Genomic DNA, 21,490 nt, shown 5'->3' with positions numbered 1-21,490 from the left:
GGCATGTGGGATCTTCCTGGACCAGGGCTCGAACCCGTGTCCTCTGCACTGGCAGGCGGATTCTCAACCACTGCACCACCAGGGAAGCCTAAGGTTTTCTCTTAATAGGTACAAATTAAAATCTTTCTGCCTTTTAAAGGAGGAGAGCAGCAAGAAACATCCTCACAACCGAAGAATTGTGGAATAAAGAAGTAGAAACTGCACTATATTCCCATTCTGCAACCAAAATTACATTTGACTGATAGCACAGAATATATGCTGGGAAAATGTGTAATATTACTGCTATTCATTGCTGGGTTCTTCCTGTTTCTTGTGTATCAAAAAAGGGCTAGCCAACGTCAGGTCATTCCAGACCACAAATCAAGGGCCTATCAGCCAACCTTAACCTTGTACACTTCTGGAAGTCAGGAGAGGACTAGGAATAACCAAGTGTAGTAGTAACTTGCTGTCTCTGGAAGTGCTCCTTCCAGGATCCTAGTCATTTGAAATTGTGCCCAGAGAACTTCTGGGGAAGACTTACAAACTTGAGAGAGGAGGTTATCATTGGTAGTAAACTACTGAAAAAAAAATTTTTGGCATAAAGAAATGAGTCAATCCCCAATTCTCTCTTTCTCTCCCTCTCTCTCTCTCACACACACACAAGCTGTGTGGAATATGTTATCCAAACACTGAGTTTCTTCGGAACTGAATATCATTGGAAGTTCACATTGCTCTATATTAGGTAAAACTAATGGACATGTAACCAAAAAAGATACACATTAATTTTTTTTATAAAATAACACAATTTATTACTATTTTAAAACATCTCACAAAATAACATTCAGAAACTCAACATTTCTAAATAATTTAACACAGTAAGTTTAGTCATAAAGACATGCTACAAAATTCCTGCATATAAAAGATTATTACCAACATAATAATAGATGTTAAAATGTTCTTCAGAATGGAGTTGGTTCTAGAAGCCAAAGATTCTGGAGTGATGCTCGTGATCATGACTGACACCCTGGGAGAAGCTGGCCATATGTATATTCTCTACAGCTACCAACTCACCAGTCTTGATGGAATTGATCACTCTAGGCAATAGCACCTCAGAGGCAGGTACCCTGCTGATCAAATAAGCAAAGAACTCCCCACCCTTGTAACATTAGCCACAACTTAATCTAGCCAACATCTAAATTAATTTTTAAAATCTAGATGTAGGAAAGATAACTCACAAAGTTTCTATTCTGAGTAGGAAATTCTACTTGATACATCCCCCAGAAGGATGACTTAATGTAGCAGACATGAAAGATGACACCAAGTAAGGAAATAATAGGGAAATCCTGGCTCTGATTATGCTGACACACAACTACTGCTCAGGTGGGCTTAGAATGAGCAAGGATGAGGTTTGATTCTCTAATATCCACATGCAGGCTAGGTATTTACCCATCTTCCCTTTGAGAGTACTTTCCACCAACATCCAGTTCATTTTAAAGTGCAAATCTACTGAAAAATAGCTTACTCTCCCCCACCCCCTTGTTAAATTTGCTAGATCATAATTTGGTTGGCTGGTTCCCTTCTAACCTGCCCAATATGGGAAATTAACTAGAATCCAGTTATGACTTCTCCAAGTGTCAAGTGAAAATTTATCTTAGGTTAGAAAAAGGTAAGACTCAGTCTAGTTTTTCAGTTTTCTTTCTTTGAAGTCAATGGTTGATAAAAGGCAGGAATAGAGATATAGATGAGGGATTTCTAAAAGTTCAGTGATTTAAAAAAAATACCTTTAATTTTTTTATTGCACTTACTTTATAGTTAAAAACACTCATGCTAAAATGAAGATTAAGGAATATGGTCAAGTTAGCTATGTCAGAAGCACCAACTCTGCTACACTGAATCTTGTTTTATATTTAATTATTTACAGGCACATTAAGCAGCCCAAATAAAGAAAATGTGTGCCAAAGAAATTAATTTCTGGTAAAGGGTAACTTTTCAGTTTAGCAGTTATTTTTTCCTCCTTTACCAATACTTAACAATGTAAGGTCTTTGTGAACAGACAATCAGACTACTCATGATTGATGCTTTGACACTTCCCCCCCCAATTTTTTAAAGTTAATGATTTAATCCAACCTCTCTAGGCCCTATACTTTTTTCCATTTAGTCCTAAGAAAAATCCAGCTGGAAGATTCTGGGTCACATAGATAACCACCTTCAACTCTACTTACACATCACCAACTCTTAGAATAAGTTAACAGTTAAGATTCATTTCGTACTCCTCTTTATTCTACTTCAGACCACTGGTAAGAGGTATCAGAAGAAGCATCTATATTCAAGTCAAAATTTCTTTCTATAGAGGAACCACATTTACGTGTCTTATACCACCTCTATTTGTGGAATAGATCCAGTAACCATACCAAGTTACTGGCCAGTTATCGTGACCAGATAGTCTTCGGTCCACATGCAAAATCAGTGTCTACACCAGCTACTTTCATATATGATTACCAAATTTTATACAATATTTTTCTGTATTTAATGACTGCTACAGTCTACAAAATTTGTGCATTATTGGACAATGAATGAATACTTAAAGAATGAACACCTAAGAAGGATGATCCATTTTCTAAAGTACACTTAAAATGTTAAACTTTAGAGACAAAGCAAAATCTATCATAAAATTGGTTTATTTTTGATAGTAGGAGAGAGGTTGGTTAATAATTACTGTCCTAAGATAAGAATGCTAAACAATAAAAGCTGAGGCCCTGCTAAAAAAACAAGTTGAACCTTCCAGCCCTGAGTTTCTAATGTTATGTGAAAATTATTAAAATGAGCATGACAAAGGAAAACACCAGTGACCATTTCCTTCCATCCATGATTATTAAATACATCACCTTCTCTCCAATAACAACTCAGGTAGCATATGGCTACAGAGTGAAAATAAATGGACCTTGGAAAAAGGAATGTTGCTACAAAGCACTGGTTCTTTTGTTCCCACCCTTCTGCCCCAGAGGATAGATGGCAATGTCTGAAGACACTTCTGATTGTCACAACTTGGGAGAGGGTTCTACTGGCATCTAATGTGTAAAGCCAGAGATGCTGCTAAACATCCTGTACTACAAAGGACAGCCCCCCTCCCCACAACATTATCCAGCCTAAAATATTAATAGTGCCAAGGTTGAGAAACTCTGGTTTAAAGGAACAAATGCCTATTTACAGAGAACACAAAAACCTTTCAAGATCTGACTAGGTAATACAGCCATAAGCTTAATGTTAGGAAACGTAGGAAAGCTGAATTCCTTGGTAGACGAAAATAAAATTTCCTGTGAAAAATTAAAATACTGTACTGATTCCATCATTATAAGAACAGAAGAAATTGAATGATCCACTAAAATGGCATAATGCTTTAAACAAGGAGCACAGAGAGAATCTCTTCCAAGTAGGTCAAATATCTAATCCAAGAAGCATAAACCAAAAGCATTTAATATCAGCTAAATTTGCAGCAGTAAAGGATGATTTAAGGAATGATTTGAGAGAATATTCTGAACTTCTTCATATACCTTATCTTCCATTTTCTAATAACATGGATTCTGGCTTTAATTCCAAGAAAAGGAGGCACAGAAGTCATTCAGTATTTGTTGAGTGGAACTGAATTATGAATTTTGTGTGAAATGGACACAGAAAAGCACCTTACACTTCTCTGAGAACTACCAGTGATTAAAAGACATTAAGAAACAAGGAGAAACAGAGAAAATTAGTTTCTATATTAAGAATTCAGAAAAACCAAACACCAACACTGTAAGCCATTTTATAAATAAATTCAGTATGAAGTCATTCATGCATTCCCTACTATATTCACTTCCAGCATAACTTTTAGAAAATACATCCATACCTAGCAATAGGGCTTTAAGCTTACCTACTAGATGAAGTGCAGAGTACAAGAAAAGATCGTCTTCTTAGTTTAAACATCACCAAGGAAAATTCGCATTGCCTATGGTTCACAAAAGAAATAGTCAAAGGCTTTGAATGTATAAGCCAGTCAGAGTAAAGATTTCTTCCTATCAGACTGTAAGGAAGAGCAAAAGGAAGCTAAAAATAGTATTGGACCTTTATTTAGAATTGATTGTCAAAGCAGTGGTCCCTTTTGATCAGAGTGACTCAGAGAAATCATGTAATTCCTACTTAAATGACAGCTGAAAACTTCTGAAAGCCAGGACTACTTATGCAATCACTTTTTAAAAATGACTGTTCCCTCTTTGACTAGTTTTACACAAGTAAATTGGGAAATAGGAGCCAATACTTTCTGGTTGAGGGACTTTAGGCACAATATGGCAGGGGGCCTCTGACGTCTTTTTTGCAATCTATCAGTGACTCAGTCACAGCCTACTATGGACTTCATCTGGTTACTGACTACCGTATCTTGCATTTTCCAAGAACAATTTTTTCTTATATGATAAATTCCAAGCTCTGTATCCAACTATTGCTTTGCAATTCTGAGGTTAAATCACCTGCTATGCTTCACAGAAGAGGCAATCCTCAAAAATAATGCCGTTTGCCTGGGATTCCATAATGAAACATCTCTTTTCCATCCACAAACATATACATAATTCATTTTAAGAGCTGTTTAACTTAAACTTTTTGAAAAAATATATTTTGAAATACTAAATTTCACTTATTGAAAGGTACCAAATCCAGCCTTTCAAGTTCTACACCCTTACAACAATCACTTCTCTCAACATGAGGGTCAACAGACCAAAGTTATTAGGGCAAATTTTAAAAAATATGAATGGCCAACATTTAGGCTAGGAATTCAGATATAACTACTGCTTATATATATTTACTTATCTAACATATTGGGTTGGCCAAAAAGTTCCTTTGGTTTTTAAGTAAAAATAAAAGACACATTTTTCATTTTAATCAAGAACTTTATTGAACAGCGTATTCACCCTTTTGTTCCACTACCTTCTGCCATTTTTCAGGCAACTTCATAATTCCATCTTCCTAAAACTTTTTATCTTTTTGAGCAAAGAACTGTTCCAGGTGCCTTTTATAGTCTTCCAGGGAATTGAAATTTTTTCCATTAAGAGAATTTTGTAGAGACCGAAATAAATGGAAATCTGAAGGTGCAATGTCTGGTGAATACAGTGGATGAATCAGAACTTCCCAGCCAAGCGCTAACAGTTTTTGCCTGGTCATCAAAGAAACATGCAGTCTTGCCTTATCCTGATGGAGGATTATGTGTTTTCTGTTGACTAATTCCGGATGCTTTTCGACGAGTGCTGCTTTCAGTTGGTCTAATTGGGAGCAGCACTTGTTGGAATTAATCGTTTGGTTTTCCAGAAGGAGCTCATAATAGAGGACTCCCTTCCAATCCCACCATATACACAACATCACCTTCTTTGGATGAAGACCGGCCTTTGGTGTAGTTGGTGGTGGTTCATTTCGCTTGCCCCACCATCTCTTCCATTCCATATTATTGTACAGTATCCACTTTTCATTGCCCCTCACAATTTGTTTTAAAAATGGAACGTTTTTGTTACGTTTAAGTAGAGAATTGCATGCAGAAATACAGTCTAGAAGGTTTTTTTCGCTTAATTTATGTGGACCCCAAACATCAAAGCAATTCACATAACCAAGCTGGAGCAAATGATTTTCAGCTCTTGATTTGGATATTTTGAGTACGTTGGCTATCTTCCACGTGGTATAACATTCATTGTTCTCAATTAATGTCTTGATTTGATGGCTATCAACTTCAACTGATCTACCCGACCGTGGAGCATCTTCCAGCGAGAAATCTCCAGCACGAAACTTCGCAAACCACTTTTGACACGTTCGATCAGCCACAGCACCATCTCCATAGGCTGCACAAATCTTTTTTTGAGTTTCAGTTGTGTTTTTACCTTTCTTGAAATAATAAAGGATAATATGCCAAAACTGTTGCTTTTTTTCTTCCATCTTCAATATTAAAATGGCTACACAAAAATTCACCAATTTTGATGTTTTTTTTTAAATGCATGCTGATATGACAGCTGTCACAATACAATCTAACAAAATTGTTTCAAATGAAGTTAAAGACAACTAAGTGCTACTAGAGCCATCCTACGGAAAAAACCAAACAAACCTTTTGGCCAACCCAATATAAGGAACTATAACCAAAAAGTGTGCCTAAGGTCAGGTCCATATGTGTAATAAGGCCAAAGTATTGGTCAAAGGAGTGATTATAACCGTCATTTTAACCACTGACCTGGATCACGGAATGACTGGCTGACTGTTTGCAGGACTTGAGTGGACATGCAGGTAAACACAGAATAAATTCCAGTTGACAATGCACACACTTTTGGAACAACAAATAAGTAAATATAACATGGGCTATAAGGCCTCCAAGGTACTAATTTTTCCTTTTTTCACCATAGTTTTTCAAACTGGACTTTGGAGTCTTGATTCTAGGACTGCTGCTATATTTCTCAGAGGAGCTCTTCCCAAACCAAAGGCATGACACATTTGTGCTTCTGAGTCATGAAGAGATGGACCTTCAAGAAAGATGGCCTACAGATTCAAAAGTTAAGTATTTAAATGCCTGGCCTAAAAAAAACAAACAAACAAAAATGAAAAAACTAAACAAACTGAATAAAGAATCACATTTGTTCCTTTGTTGTTAAAAATGACTGGTCTATAAAGGTTTCAGTAGATGGGGCCACGCAGTACATAACTGGGACTGAAGACAAAAATTGAAAATTTATAGCTTCTAAAAAGAGAACTAGAATATATAAAGTTGGTGTTATCATTTTGGGGGAGAAACACTGAATAGGTTACGAGAAAAAAAGGAATGAAAGATTTGTTTTATCTTAAGAACCATTTGCCCCACACAGAATCTTTAAAATAGACAACTATACAAAACTTATCTGTTGTTCTTACGACATTTAAATAAGTTACACAAAGTGGAAAATGTGGTGTTAGTTATCTTCTTCCTCATCCTCTTTAATTACTGGGGTACCTAAAATGAAAAAGAAAATTATTACTGGTCATTCTCAAGAGATTGTTAAATTCTAAATGAAAATATTTTTCTGTTAACCTGAGGAGTTCTGAGATGCTGAGAAGTGTGCCATAATAAAAATAATATCATAAAATAATCTTTTAAATTTCTAATTATCCAAAAAGCCTCTCAGGAGAATTCCCAAATGGATTAATATAAGTAATTATAAATATTCAGGTCCCCAAATGCAGACTTACAAATAAAAATGCCTACAGGAGCTTCCCCGGTGGCGCAGTGGTTGAGAGTCCGCCTGCCAATGCAGGGAACACGGGTTCATGCCCCGGTCTGGGAAGATCCCACATGCTGCAGAGCAGCTAGGCCCGTGAGCCATGGCCGCTGAGCCTGCGCGTCCGGAGCCTGTGCTCCACAACGGGAGAGGCCACAACAGTGAGAGGCCCGCGTACCAGGAAAAAAAAAAAAAAAATGCCTACAAGTACCAGGCAGAAAAATAAGGCCCTATACACACTAAAAACTTTGTATGTTAAACACAAAGAAATATTCATTTTTCACAATAAAATACGCAATCCCAGTATTACCAGAATCTGAATTTTTATGTTACTCCCTCAAATACTAAACATTGGGGATAAATTGGAAAAAAATAAAAAGAACCAAGGCACAGAAAATAAAATACATCTGCAGGTTCTCACTGGCCCAAGAGCCAGCCATTTCTGAGCTCTGGCATTTGAAGCATGCCCACAATCGGACCCTAGTCAACTGTTCAGTCTTAACTCTTCAGCCAGTCACCCTCCACTCCAGATGAACTGATCAACTCATTGTCTCCCAAACTCATCTTGCAGACTACTACCTCTGGACTCCTGGCTAACCAAGCTCCTCCGTTTTGGAATGCCCTCTGTAACACCCCTTCCGTCTAGGCCCTACCCTTAATTAAGAGCCATCTCCAGTGCCTCTTCCTGTGTGATTCTTCTTTATGGCAACGAGCAGAGTCTTACCCCTCTGTACTCCCTACAGCATCTGTTTGTGGGGGGTAGTGAATGTTTTATTGAAATATACATACAAAGTACACAAATTATAAGTGTACAGATTGGTAAATGTATACGAAGTGAACACATCTGGTAACCAGCACCCAGATTAGGAAGAGAACATTATCAGAGCCCCCAAAACTTCCTCAGGTCCCCTTCCAGTCACTGTCCCCCAACAAAAGTTATATTCTATCCTAATGTCTAACACCATGGATTATTTTGCCTGATTTTGAAACTGATATGAATAGAATGATGTAGCGTGCGCTCTGTGTCTGGCTTCTTTTGCTCAACGTTATGTTTATATGATTCACGTATATTGTGTGAAGCTATAGTTCATTCGTTCTCATTGCTGTTTAATATTCCATTGTACGAATATGTCATAATTTACTTATCCTATTTTTGTTGGGCATTTGGGTTGTTTCCAATTTATAGCTATTAAAATAGTGGTGCAATGAGCATTGTCATACAGGTCTTTTGGTAAACATCCATGCTCTTTTCTTCTGGGTATACAGCTAGGAGAAAAGTTGCTGGGTCATGTGGGATATGTATGTAGAGCTTCTGTAGATAATGCCAGTTTTCCAAGGTTATACCAAGTTACATTACTATCCAGCAGGGTATGAGAGTTCTAGCTGCTCCATGTTCCACTAACATTTGGTATTGTCTGTCTTTTTCATTTTAGCTCTTTAACACCCCTCAGTTTTTCTTACAAGCAACTAAAGAGGAGCAAAAAGAGGCAAGCTAGCAGCTGTGGCCACCTGTGTTCTGGTCCATCTCACTGGTTTAGGATAGACCAGCTGGTTTTTCTAGGGGCTGTTCAGATTGGCCTGAAGTCAATATTTGGTCCAAAAGGCTGTATATAATGTGGCTTGGTCTATTCAGGGTCTATATAAGGGATTCTTTTCCATTCTTAATGGAAGGGTTCACTTCCTGTGCACAATGAGAAAGGAAGACAAATGATTTCAAATGGTTTCTAGAGGTCAAAGTTGAACATAAAAAGGCTGAAGTCCAAGGCTCTAATGTACCCTCTCTTTTGTTCTATTTTATTTTAACTTATGAAATATTCATTCATATAGATACAACATAAATAAAGAGTAACAAAACCAATTATTGTATACCCACCACCCAATTTAGGAAACAGAACATCACCAGTATCTAAGAAACCTGTTTGCCTCTTCCTGTTTGTTCCTGTACCTCCCACAAGAGGCAGTCTAGTGTCTTTGTTATTTTACTGCTAGGTATGTAGCCAGAGGGAAAAAAAGGAACATTCTGCATGATTCCATTTATATAAAACTCTATAAAATACAAACTAATCTATAGGGACAGAAAGCAGATCAGTGACTGCCTTGGGAGGGATGGTGGTGAGCAGCAGGAGGGAGGGATTACAAAGAGGCAAAAGGAAATTTTGGGGGGTGATATATATGTTCATTATCTTTTCCCCCCAACTTTATTGAGATATGATTGATATATAACATTGTGTAGGTTTAAGGTAAAAATGGCCTAGCTTCCTCATAGGACCACTGGAAGGAGGAAAGACCCAGGGAGGTCTGTGACTCTTCTATTATTTCTGGTTTTCAGATGACAAAAGAACAAAGTTTGGTGAGATGAATTAACCAGCCCGATGACAAAAAAGCTAGAACTGGGACTTGAACTCAGTCAGTCAGGGATCTCTCCTGACATTTTCACCTACCTTAGGTATTGAGAAACTAAAATTAGGGGGGAGAGGGAGAGAAAACATTACAATTTTGATCCAATTGTGAAAAAGCAACTCCTTACTATTTATGTCTAATTATTTTGCAAAATAATACGTTTGGGACCTGAGAATAAACCCAGCTTTCTTATAAGCTTTTGGTTTAGGGATGATCTTACACCAGTCTAAATATTCTAGAAGTCTTTCATCTCACTCTGGCCCAAACTGGGACCACAAAATTTCCTACGGACAGAAATGGCCTTGGAGACCAGAGATAACCTATCATTTTCTTTAGTTTTGCTCCTTTTCATGATTCCGTGCTACAAATTCAATTCTTACACCCAAAAAATATTTCCAAGCTGGCCCAGAGTCACTCACCATCTAGCTTTTTCAGTTTGGGTACTCTCTTGGTTGCCTCGTCAATCCAGTTCCCTTCAGCAGAATGTTTCTCTTCCAAGGGATTGCCTACAAACACCAGGTCTTCTAGGCATGGTAGTTCTGCCAGCTTCACAAATTCACCTACAAGTACAAAGAATAAATTCCATATTAAACTGGCAAGTTTTACTCTTATGATTTTGAAGGGTGAATCCCATTATCACTAGCCCTCAGTTTGTGACTATTCAGAACAATTCGTTGTTTAGGATTTTGAAGGAAGTAGGGGACATTATACCATATGAAGTCATTCTCTGAAGACATTATGGAAAGGGAGGGAAAGCGAGACGTACCTCTTCTACCTTTATGCTAATCTAAGGATGGGATAAGAAGAGGAAATGAGGTTCAGAATCAACAAATCACTCTCCAGTGACAGGTCTTCTCTATACTGTACTACATCAGTATCAGCTAAACTACACTGCCTTTGTCTCGACCCATTCCCTCATCTCTAAATTCTTAAAGCAACTCATTCAAGCTTCTATTGTAGAACTTATCACACAGTTTTCTAATTATTAACTCATAAACTAATCTTTCCCACTAAGCTGTGAACTCCTTGACGGCAGGGATAATGTCCTATTCAACTATGTATCTCAACAGCCTGGCATAGTTCATGGCACACAATAGGGCTTTAAAATGCTAAATGGATAATGTACAATAAAAAAGAAAAGCAATATATATGTTAAATAAGTCTTCCACCCAAGAATTATTAAACCGATTCCTTTTGGCCTTTGGACAGTAGTTTAATTTTTTTCATGATTAATAGGACCAGGACCTATTCAATTATAATCATTCTAAGTAAATATTTAAATGTAAATTTCAAGTGTTTAGATGAAATATAGGAACTCCTATAGCTATTTCCCTCTGTGCTTAGAAAGAAATGTCCCCATTTCGTATCTTGTTCCCTATAGGGCTATTTTCTATAAACATGAGGTAGAAGGTTAGCAAAGAGCCTGCCTCACTTACCCCAGTCTTTCACCAGGTTATTAGACATGTAAAGAATCTTCAATTTCTTCATTACATGGATCCCTTTCAACTTCTCAATAAAATTGTAGGAGATCCACAGTTCTTCTAATGTGTCCCCTACTGCTTCCTGAAAAAGAAAGCAATTTGATTTACACACTTATTTTTAAGCTTTTCCTTCTGTCCCCTTCCTCATAAACATAAAGACAATGGCCTTCAGAGAGAACTGAGACCAACCTGTCCACTGGCAGCAGAGCTGAAGGCTGTGTGGGAGTTTTTTCTCATTAAGAAAGCCAACTAGAGGGCTTCCCTTCCCTGGTGGCGCAGTGGTTGAGAGTCCGCCTGCCGATGCCAGGGACACGGGTTCGTGCCCCGGTCCGGGAAGATCCCACATGCCGCGGAGCGGCTGGGCCCGTGAGCCATGGCCGCTGAGCCTGCGCGTCCGGAGTCTGTGCTCCGCAACGGGAAAGGCCACAACAGTGAGAGGTCTGCGTACCCCCCCCAAAAAAAAAAGAAAGCCAAGTAGAACATTTTCTTCCTCTCTTCAAACTGATCTGAATTAAGAATAGCTACTGAAATCACCAGGAGGGGAAATAAGAGCACTATATATATATATATATATTTTTTTTTTTTTTTTTTTTTTTTTGCGGTACGCGGGCCTCTCACTGTTGTGGCTTCTCCCGTTGCGGAGCACAGGCTCCGGACACGCAGTCTCAGCAGCCATGGCTCACGGGCCCAGCCGCTCCGCAGCATGTGGGATCTTCCCGGACCGGGGCACGAACCCGTGTCCCCTGCATCGGCAGGCGAACTCTCAACCACTGCGCCACCAGGGAAGCCCTAAGAGCACTATTTTATCATTTTTATTGAATAATATACTTTTCAAATTACTTCCCTATACATTGTATTATTTGATCCTTATTTAATTGAGATAGGCAAAGCAGGTTATTTGATTTCTATTCTAGATAGATTAAGGGCTTTTTCTAAGATCACAATGCTATTTTTTTTTCTTTTTTTTTTTTTTTTTTGGCTGCACCACGCAGCTTGCAGGATCTTAGTTCCCCACCAGGGATAGATCCTAAGCCCACGGCAGTGAAAGCACGCAGTCCTAACCACTGGACCACCAAGGAATTCCCAACAATGTTATTAAATAGTAGACCTATGTCTAAATTTCAGGGTTTTAAAAAAATATTTATTATGAAAACTTTCAAACATAAAAAAGTTGAAAGAATATTATAGTAAACACCCTTATATCTACTACCCAACTTCTACCATTAACATTTTACTATCCTTTTCCTGTCGCATATCTGGTCCATCTATCCATCCTGCTATCTATGCATCAATTCACCTTATTTTTTCTGATGTATAAAACTCAACTTAAAACCCATAGTCTTTTCATTATACTATAATGATTATGTCATACTGACTCTTAAATGCTAGATACAATCAATAGTGGCACAAAACCTTTTCCTTCTTTCATATACAAAGACAAAATGGAGTGATTATTTGTTCCTTAAAAAACAAAAAAATGACTAGGCAGAATCAATTCGATGTTCAATCCCCTCTTAACCCAAAAGGATTTACCTACATCCACATGGTAATGCTAGAATGTAGGACCCAGGTCTATGTCCTGGTAACTGTCCCTTTAAAGACTATAAAGAGAATAAATGTACTCTGGATAAAGATCATTAATGCATTTTCCATACAGATGGAGCCAAGGGGAAAAGCTGAGAATGGAGTGGTCTGGGTTAGTTCTGTGTGTCATCCCAAGGCCCACAATTCATCTTAGTTTCAACTTTCTAAGTAGGAGAAACAATAATTTCGAAGTAAAAGAAACTTTTAAATCAGTCCATCCTGGCACTGAAAGTGTGAGGCAGCAGAAAAAATAGTGACTAAATAATACTAATTAGAAAGTTTAGGCTCAATTCTGGGTTCTGCCACTTACTCAGTGTTTTACATGTGCAGATGAGGACGCTTGGTCAGTTTTCACATAGCCAATTTGATCAGTTCTCCAAACAGCCAATTTGCTGAATTTACTCTTTTACTGATTTACTGAAAAATTGGTTAACTACTTACAAATTATAGCAATTTGTTTTAGATAGGATAGGATAGGAATTACTTTAGACCGGATAACTTCTGAAGATGTCTGTTGTGCTTTGTTCATTCCTTACAAGCATTAATTGAGTTTCAGTTTAGTTTTCAGCCAATTGGATGCAGCTGTTCTGCCATGACCAAATTTCTGTGCATTTGGGGACTTTACTTGGGAATATAAATTCTCATTGCAGAATGAGAATTTCTTATGTATATTGACTAACAAATGTTGTATAGATTTTGGGTGTCCAGGGCATAGTTTTGTCTTCCAGTACATTTTCAATCTATTCCACTGTTTCTCCTACTTCCCTAAATATAACAATTCACTAACCAACTCAATTAGATTACTATTTTTATGTGTTTTAATCATATGAGAAGTGATCAGTGTCTAAAATATGAAACTGACATTCTACAAAGATGGACTGACAGATCTAACAGCTGGGATAAACAGCTACACTAAAATTAATACTAAATAAAAACTTAAAGAAAAGTTTAAAAGGTGTTGAAACCATTCCAAGCAACACAATTTTCTATATATTTGTAAGTAGGTAATAAATACAAAATTTTGGTGAAGCAATCTGGTGAATGTTAATCAATAAAAACTGGCTAAGTCTGTGTGACTCAATTCAGTGAAATCTGTCATTCAATAAACTAGCCCTTTGGAGAACTGTACATTGAATGAACAGGCATTTAGCAAACTGGTCTGCTTCTGCATGTGAATAAATCACTTCTCTTCTTAGTTTCTAACTCTGTAAAATAAGGAGGCTGGCACAATGAGCTAGCGCCTCATACCTATTAGGATGACTACTGTCAAACAAACAGAAAATAACAAGTACTGGCAAGGATATGGAGAAACTGGAACCCTTGTGCACTGTTGGTGTGAATGTAGGATGGTGTCGATGCTATGGAAAACATTTTGGCAGTTCATCCCAAAATTAAAAACATATGAACCAGCAATCCCACTACTGGGCATATATCCAAAATAATTGAAAGTAGGGTTTCAAAGAGATATTTGGATACCCATGTTCATAGCGGCATAATTTACAACAGCCAAAAGGAAGAAACAACCCAAGTGTTTGTTGATGGATGAATGGATAAACAAAATATGGTCTATTCATACAACAGAATATTATTCATCCTTAAAAAGGAAAGAAATTCTGGGCTTCCCTGGTGGCGCAGTGGTTGAGAGTCTGCCTGCCGATGCAGGGGACACGGGTTCGTGCCCTGGTCCAGGAAGATCCCACATGCTGCGGAGCAGCTAGGCCCGTGAGCCGTGGCCACTGAGCCTGCGTGTCCGGAGCCTGTGCTCCGCAACGGGAGAAGCCACAACAGTGAGAGGCCCGCGTACCGCAAAAAAAAAAAAAAAAAAAAAAAAAAAAAAAAAAAAAAGGAAAGAAATTCTGATATATGCTATAACATGGATGAACCTTGAGGACATTATGCTAAGTGAACTAAGCCAGTCACAAAAAGACAAATACTGTATGATTCTACTTATACGAGATATCTAGAGTAGTCGAATTCATACAGACAGAAAATAGAATGGTGGTTGCCAGAGCTGGTGGGAGGAGACAATGGGAAGTTACTGTTTAATAGGTACAGAGGTTCGGTTTTCTAAAATGAAAAGAAATCAGTTCTCTCCACGTCAATCTATAGATTCAATGCAACTCTACTAAGACTTCCAATGGGATTTTATATTTTACAAACTTGATAGACTGATTTTCAAGTTTCTCTTGAAGAGTAAATGTCCAAGAAAAGCCACAAATGTTTTGAACAAAGAGAGAGGACCTGTCTCAATAGATATCAAAACATATTATAAAGCAAAAGAAAAGTAAAGCAACATGATATTGGAGCTGAAATATATAGGTAAAACAACAAACAGAAAGAAACTTGAGGGACTTCCCTGGTGGTCCAGTGGGTAAGACTCCACACTCCCAATGCAGGGGGCCCAGGTTCGATCCCTGGTCAGGGAACTAGATCCCACATGCTGCAACTAGGATCCGCATGCTGCAACTAAGAAGTCTGCATGTCACAACTAAAGATCCTGCACAGCCTAAATAAATAAATATTTTAAATAAATAAATAAAATAAATAAAAAGCACTTGCCAAAAGGATTAGCCTTAAAAAAAAAAAAGAAAGAAAGAAACTTGACCATCCAGGAACCTACCCATGCATATACAAGAGTTTATTTAGTATGTGGCATTTCCAAACAGTTGGAAAAGGAGACTTTTCAATATATGGCTAACCATTTGGAGGAAAAAAAATAAGGTCTGATATCTGTCACATGCAATTTGCAAAAATAAACTCCAGATGGATTAAAGGTATAAACTTTTTAAATTTACACTTAAAAAACAATAGAAGTACTAAAAGAAAATATAAGATGATTTTTTTATAATCTAGAAGACCTTCTATATAAGATAGAAAACACAGATGTTATAAAGATTTGACAAATAAAAATTTTAAAACTCCATACGGCAACTATGAATAAAGTAAAAAGATAAGTGACAAACTAAGAGAAAATACATTAAATAATTCTGAAAACTTTGCATGAAATTGCAGTGTGGAATTTGCAATCAGATTACCTAGATTTGACTAAGTCCTCCACCTTTTCCTCTTCCCTCCTGCCCTTTTTCTCTCCTTCACCATCTTTTCTTTTGTCTGTTTAGCTATTCATTTGTAGATGGACATTTGGGTTGCTTCCATCTTTTGACTATTGTGCATAACGCTGCTATGAATATAAGTGCACAAATATTTTGTTTGTATTTTGAGGGGGGAATCATTAGTTTTTTTTTTTAATTTAAAGAGTAACATACATAATCATCACCTAAATAAAAATATAAAATATTTTTTTAAAAAAGAGTAACACACAAGATAACATAACAAAAATCAAATAGTGCAAACAAGTATAATGAAAAGTCTCTTTCTCACCCACGCCCGTTCCCTTCCCCAGAGGTAACAGCTATCATCAGAAATATTCTATGCATATATGTACATAGAAATATCCACTTTGCTTCTTTTCATTTAATAATATACTTTGCAAATTATTCTATTTCAGCACATATAGGTAAGTCCTACCTCATTTTCCCCCTTGATATGTTTTGTTTAGCTAGTCTACTACTGATAGGCACTTAGATTGTTGCAGTCTTTTATACAATCTATATTTCAATGAATGTACTTGGTCCACCATCTTTGTTCATGTATGTGAGTATGAAAAACTCCTCGATATAGAATAGTTGGGACAAAGTAAATACACATTGAAAACACTGATAGCTATTGACAGGCTGCTCATCTCAGCAATAGGGTTTAACAGCGCCTGTTCACTATACCTGGGCATTTTACATAACTATCTGAGCCTCAGTTTCTTTATCTTAAAATGAGGGCTGAGGATTTTTTATCTTAAAATGAGGATATTATCTACTTGTTGTGAGTTTCAAATGAGATAATGCATGTAAAGAGTCTGCTACACAGTCATAAATGTAACAATAATAGTAATAACATTATCAATACTGGATAAATATTAGGAATATTGAGGAGTGCCTAGAATTTAATAAGAAAAAGATAAAAGTAGAAAATGGGTAAAAAATGTTAGGTCAATTTCCAAAAGAGGAAACATGCATAACCAATAAGTATATAAAAAGATGTTCAAAGTCACGACTAACTAAAGAATACAGATTAAAACAATGTAATACTCCCTTTTTGCCTATCATACTGGCAAATATTAAAAATATGGATAATACTCAGGGATGTTGAGGGTGGAGGGAGTAATCCTCACCCTTATACCATTGATGGAAGTGGAAACTGGCATAAGCATTGTGGGAGCAATCTGAGGTACTTCTCAAAAATTTAAATGCACAAAAATAACCTCAGCTTTTCTACTTTTAGGAATCTAGCCCATGTAAAGATTCAAATAACTTCTAAAGGATATATGTAAAAAGATGTTCACTACAGCATGATTTGTAATAGCAAAAAAAAGAGAGACAGACAGACAGACGCCCCTTCTTCAATAAAATATCTGGAAATTCTCTAAATGTTCAGCAGTATATGAATAGTTAAATACATTGCCATATACTGATAATGTAGAAAACAACAGCTATTGAAAAGAATGCATTAAATCTGCCTGTTTTTACATGGAAGGATATTCCTGATATATTATTGAATGAAAAAGCAGGAAAAATATGCCCAGTATATTATCAGTACAAATATATATTACACACACACTCACATGCATGCACATGCACACACACACACACACACACAGATATCTGTTTATTTGTACACAGAAAAAAATTTAAAGTGTACCAATATTATTTCTGTTACCTCATGGACTTGAGGAGGTAGGGAGAGGAAAGACTTTCACAGTGTATTTCATACATTTATGAATTGCTTGATTTGTTTTTTAAACACAATTACATCTATTACTTTTAGAATTAAAATTTTAACCTAATAGTTTTTCTAATTAGTAATATTACAAAGCATTATTAAGTCACAATAGATATTTATAGAGTGCCTACTACATATATAAAGCACCAATGTAGATGGTGATGAACAGAACTGACGTGCTTATCAGGATTTGTGTGTGTGTGACACAGAGAGAAAGAGACAGAGGGAGAGACAGAGAGAGGGAAAGAGAACAAACAAATAAGAAAAATAGAAAAAAGTTATAGGTCATAAGAGTTATTGCCTAGAGGACTGCTTTAGATATAGGATAGTTGGATCTCTTTTGAGGAAGTGACATCTGAACTGAAGTGTGAAAGTTAATGAGCCAGTAATGTGGAAATCCAGGGTAACAGAGTTTTAAGGCAGAGGAAACAGCAAGTACAAATGTCCTCAGGTGGGAATGAACCTGGCATGTTCAAGGAAGAGAAAGAAGGGCTGGAGATTACCAACTAGGAAGAAGAATAATATGAAATGAGATCTGAAAGGAAAGCAGAGGCCAGCAAATCACATATAAGAACAGGCTTATAATGTATCTTAATAGTCAGTTTTCCTAAGTAGCTTTAAATAGACTCCTTTTCTTCAATTTAACATTCCATGTTTCACATATTACAGTAGTTATTTGTAACTTACTGAGGCAGCTATTCGAATCATGCTATGAGGCTGAGGTGTCTAGATGAATAACTCAGCATGTGAACCTATTTGAAGTCCACCATCTGTATCCCTATGCAGACATATTTTTCTTTAGTCTTTGCATAAGTAGTAAAGCTTTTGGACTGGTTAAATGTTTTTGGTGTATGTATACACACACACACACATCCTGGGGAATAAACCAACTGTTGGGGGTTATTGATAGCAGTCTATAGAGAGTAAAGAGATCTAAGAGATCTAAGTAAGTGATGGTTCAGCTAGATAATATCTCCATACATGCCTTTAATCCTATATTTATAATTTCTTTGTGGTTTCTAGGAATATATTACATTTCATGGGAGAAATTATACACCATATCAATAGTTGAGAATCTGGTGTTCTGTAAATACCTGGGGGAACATCAAGCATTTATCATATTGGCCTAAAAATTTAGGGGTATATTTATTTGCAAACTCTTCCTTTACAGATAATTCAAAGTAATGTTTAGCCTGAAGTATAATAAATTCTGAATTTTTGTACTATAATTTAATATTTTATCCATTATGAATAATGTCCCTATATATGACATTTTTACCATCTAAGGCTCACAGAATGAAGAGAAGGCAAAATGTCATTACATTTACCAATCATTTAGAATATCAAAAGAAAATTTTTTTATAGATCATTAGGATTTTATTCATCACATCTAGCTAGAAAGCAAATAATTCATCTACTGGTTATTGTTTTGGGGGAGAAAACTCCCTTTATTTAACTACAGAATGTAATCTCTAAGAATTTCCAAGCATTTTATAAATTTATGTCAGTAAGTAGACATGTAGATGTGGGAATATTATCAGATAATTCAAGATAATTCCAAAATTGCATCTCTGAACACTGACTCCTATTCACCTGTTTTGGCTGTTTCTGTAATGGGTGGGGGAGGGGAATGGTCATTTTAGCCTGTCTGGTCTTGGGAGGTTATTGTTGGGAAGCACTGCAGTTTCAGCCTCATTGACTCTTATGAAGAACAGCTAGAATTATCGGGCTTGGGCGGGGACAGGAAACCTGAGTTACAAAATATTTCAGGGTTTTAATGAAGTATTTAACAATCAGCACTTTTAAAAAAACTATTATCTTTTGGGGAACATACACAAGAAAAAGAAATTCGTTTCATCTTTTCTGAAATTGCCTAGTTTTACAATATTGTTTCATCTCAACTTTGCAAGGAAATTCAAATGGCCAATAAATATACAAATAAAATACACTGTCAAAAACTTTAAAAAATTTTTAAATGCCCAAGGTTGGTAAAGGGAAACGAAAACCCTCATACATTATTGATGGTAGTATAAATTCTTACAAGCTTTCCAAAGGGTAACTTGATAATATGTCACAAAAGCCTTAAAAGAAATTCATACTTTTGACCCAGCAATTCCATTTCAAGGAATTTATCCAAGGAATTATTCATAGATGTGTGCAATAATATAGCTAAAAGGAGATTTATAACAGCATTGATTATAATAACTCCAAACTGGAAATAAATAATGAATAATAACTTATTTAAATAAATTATGGTACATCAATAAAATAGAATATTATGCTGTCATTAAAAAAGTATGGTTGAAAATTATTTTAAAAACTTAAATAAAATCCTCTGATCAAAAACCTCCAATGGCTTTGCAAGCCACTTAGAAAAAAATCTAAAATCTTACCAAGTCCTATAAGGATTGGTTCTTGGCTCCCTCTCCAACCTCACTGAGGACAATTCTCCCTCATTCAACTCTTGCTCTTACTCAAGCATACCAAGGAGCTACAGTTTCAAGACATCTGCACTTGCTGTCCCTTGCCAGTCTGGAGCACTGGTCCCTTGGTCAGCTCTAGAGCCTACATTCTCACTTTTAGAGAGGACTTCCCATCAATCTATGTTCTCTTATATGCCTCATTTTTGTTTTTGTTTTTTTAAAATCAATAATTATATTTTATTCCACAATCACCATAAAATCCATATAAATGCTACAAAGATAGAGATGGCATGTTAACCACATAGGAAGATAACATAAATTTGGAAAAATATATAAATTAGGAAGATATAAAATTAGAATTTAAATTTTTCTGGCCAGGCAGAAACTTGAGATAATTTTTAACAGTAAAATTTAATGGAAATAATTATCTATTTAGAATATATATGCCTTGTTTTTCTTCATTGCATTCATCACCACTTGATGTATTATTATACAGTTATTTTCTAGTCTGTCTCCCTCCACTATAATTTAAATTCAATGAGAGCAAGGACTTTATTTTATATCCTGCTGTATCTCTAGTGCCTAGAACAGTGCCTGGCTAAAAGTAGGCATTCAGGAAATATACTGAATGAATTTGCTGAATGAATGAATGATATGGAAAAAATGATCTTTATATACTAAGTAAAAAACAGAGATGCAAGACAATATATATGGTATGATTTCATTCTCTACATACCCACAAAAGAATAGGAAAAAAAGGCAAGAAAGATGTCAATCAAAATGTTAGCAGTGGTTTATAGGTAATTTTTATATTTGCTTTTCTATTTTGTAAAGTTTCTGCAACAGACAAGTATTATTTGCATACTCAAGAAAAAGAGTGTATGCTTTTAAGTAATAAATAACAACCTACCAGTCCATTTAAGTTCTTTATGTTGTTTCTTCCTAAAGACAATATTCTCAAGTTTTCTGTAGAGGAAAGAAAACAATTTTGGTTTATTAGAATCATGTCACACAATTGTTATAAATCTAATGTAATAAAGCTTTAATACATTTATATAGGGACTTCTCTGGTGGCGCAGTGGTTAAGAATCCGCCAGCCAATGCAGGGGACACGGGTTCAAGCCCTGGTCCAGGAAGATCCCACATGCCACAAAGCAACTAAGCCTGTGTGCCACAACTACTGAGCCTGCAAGCCACAACTACTGAGCCTGCACTCTAGAGACCTTAAGCCACAACTACTGAGCCCGCATGCCACAACTACTGAAGTCTTGTGCCTAGAGTTCGTGCTCCACAGCAAGAGAAGCCGCTGCAATGAAAAGCCCACACATCACAACGAAAAGTAGCCCCCGCTCGCTGCAACTGGAGAAAGCCCGTGTGCAGAAACGAAGACCCAATGCAGCCAAAAATTTTTTAAATAATAATAATTTTTTTAAATTAAAAAATACATTTATATAATAAATAACCTTATATAGTAAAAAAGGCCGTATTAATAAAAAATGGTAATCAAGTAAGAAATAACATAGACATATCACTAAGGTAA

The 21,490-nt window shown here is 36.3% G+C and overlaps 1 protein-coding gene across 2 annotated transcripts in view; it reads right to left on the bottom strand.

Moving 5' to 3' along the window:
• Positions 1-622: 622 nt before the first annotated feature.
• DNAL1 (dynein axonemal light chain 1) overlaps positions 623-21,490 on the bottom strand; it is a 41,654-nt gene continuing 20,786 nt past the window's right edge. For both annotated transcript variants that reach the window (XM_082617505.1, XM_082617506.1), the window contains exons 5-8: positions 20,861-20,916; positions 11,066-11,192; positions 10,049-10,189; positions 623-6,964 (exon numbers count right to left, since the gene is read on the bottom strand). In XM_082617505.1, the coding sequence (XP_082473631.1) occupies positions 6,924-6,964; positions 10,049-10,189; positions 11,066-11,192; positions 20,861-20,916 (365 nt within the window). In that variant the 3' untranslated portion in view covers positions 623-6,923. The remainder of the gene's footprint in view (positions 6,965-10,048; positions 10,190-11,065; positions 11,193-20,860; positions 20,917-21,490) is intronic.

The sequence above is a fragment of the Mesoplodon mirus genome (assembly GCF_964341445.2).
Source record: "Mesoplodon mirus genome assembly, chromosome: 4".
NCBI classification, from domain to species: domain Eukaryota; kingdom Metazoa; phylum Chordata; class Mammalia; order Artiodactyla; family Ziphiidae; genus Mesoplodon; species Mesoplodon mirus.
Note: the sequence above shows the minus strand (reverse complement) of the source record. Positions and strands in the feature narration are given on the sequence as shown.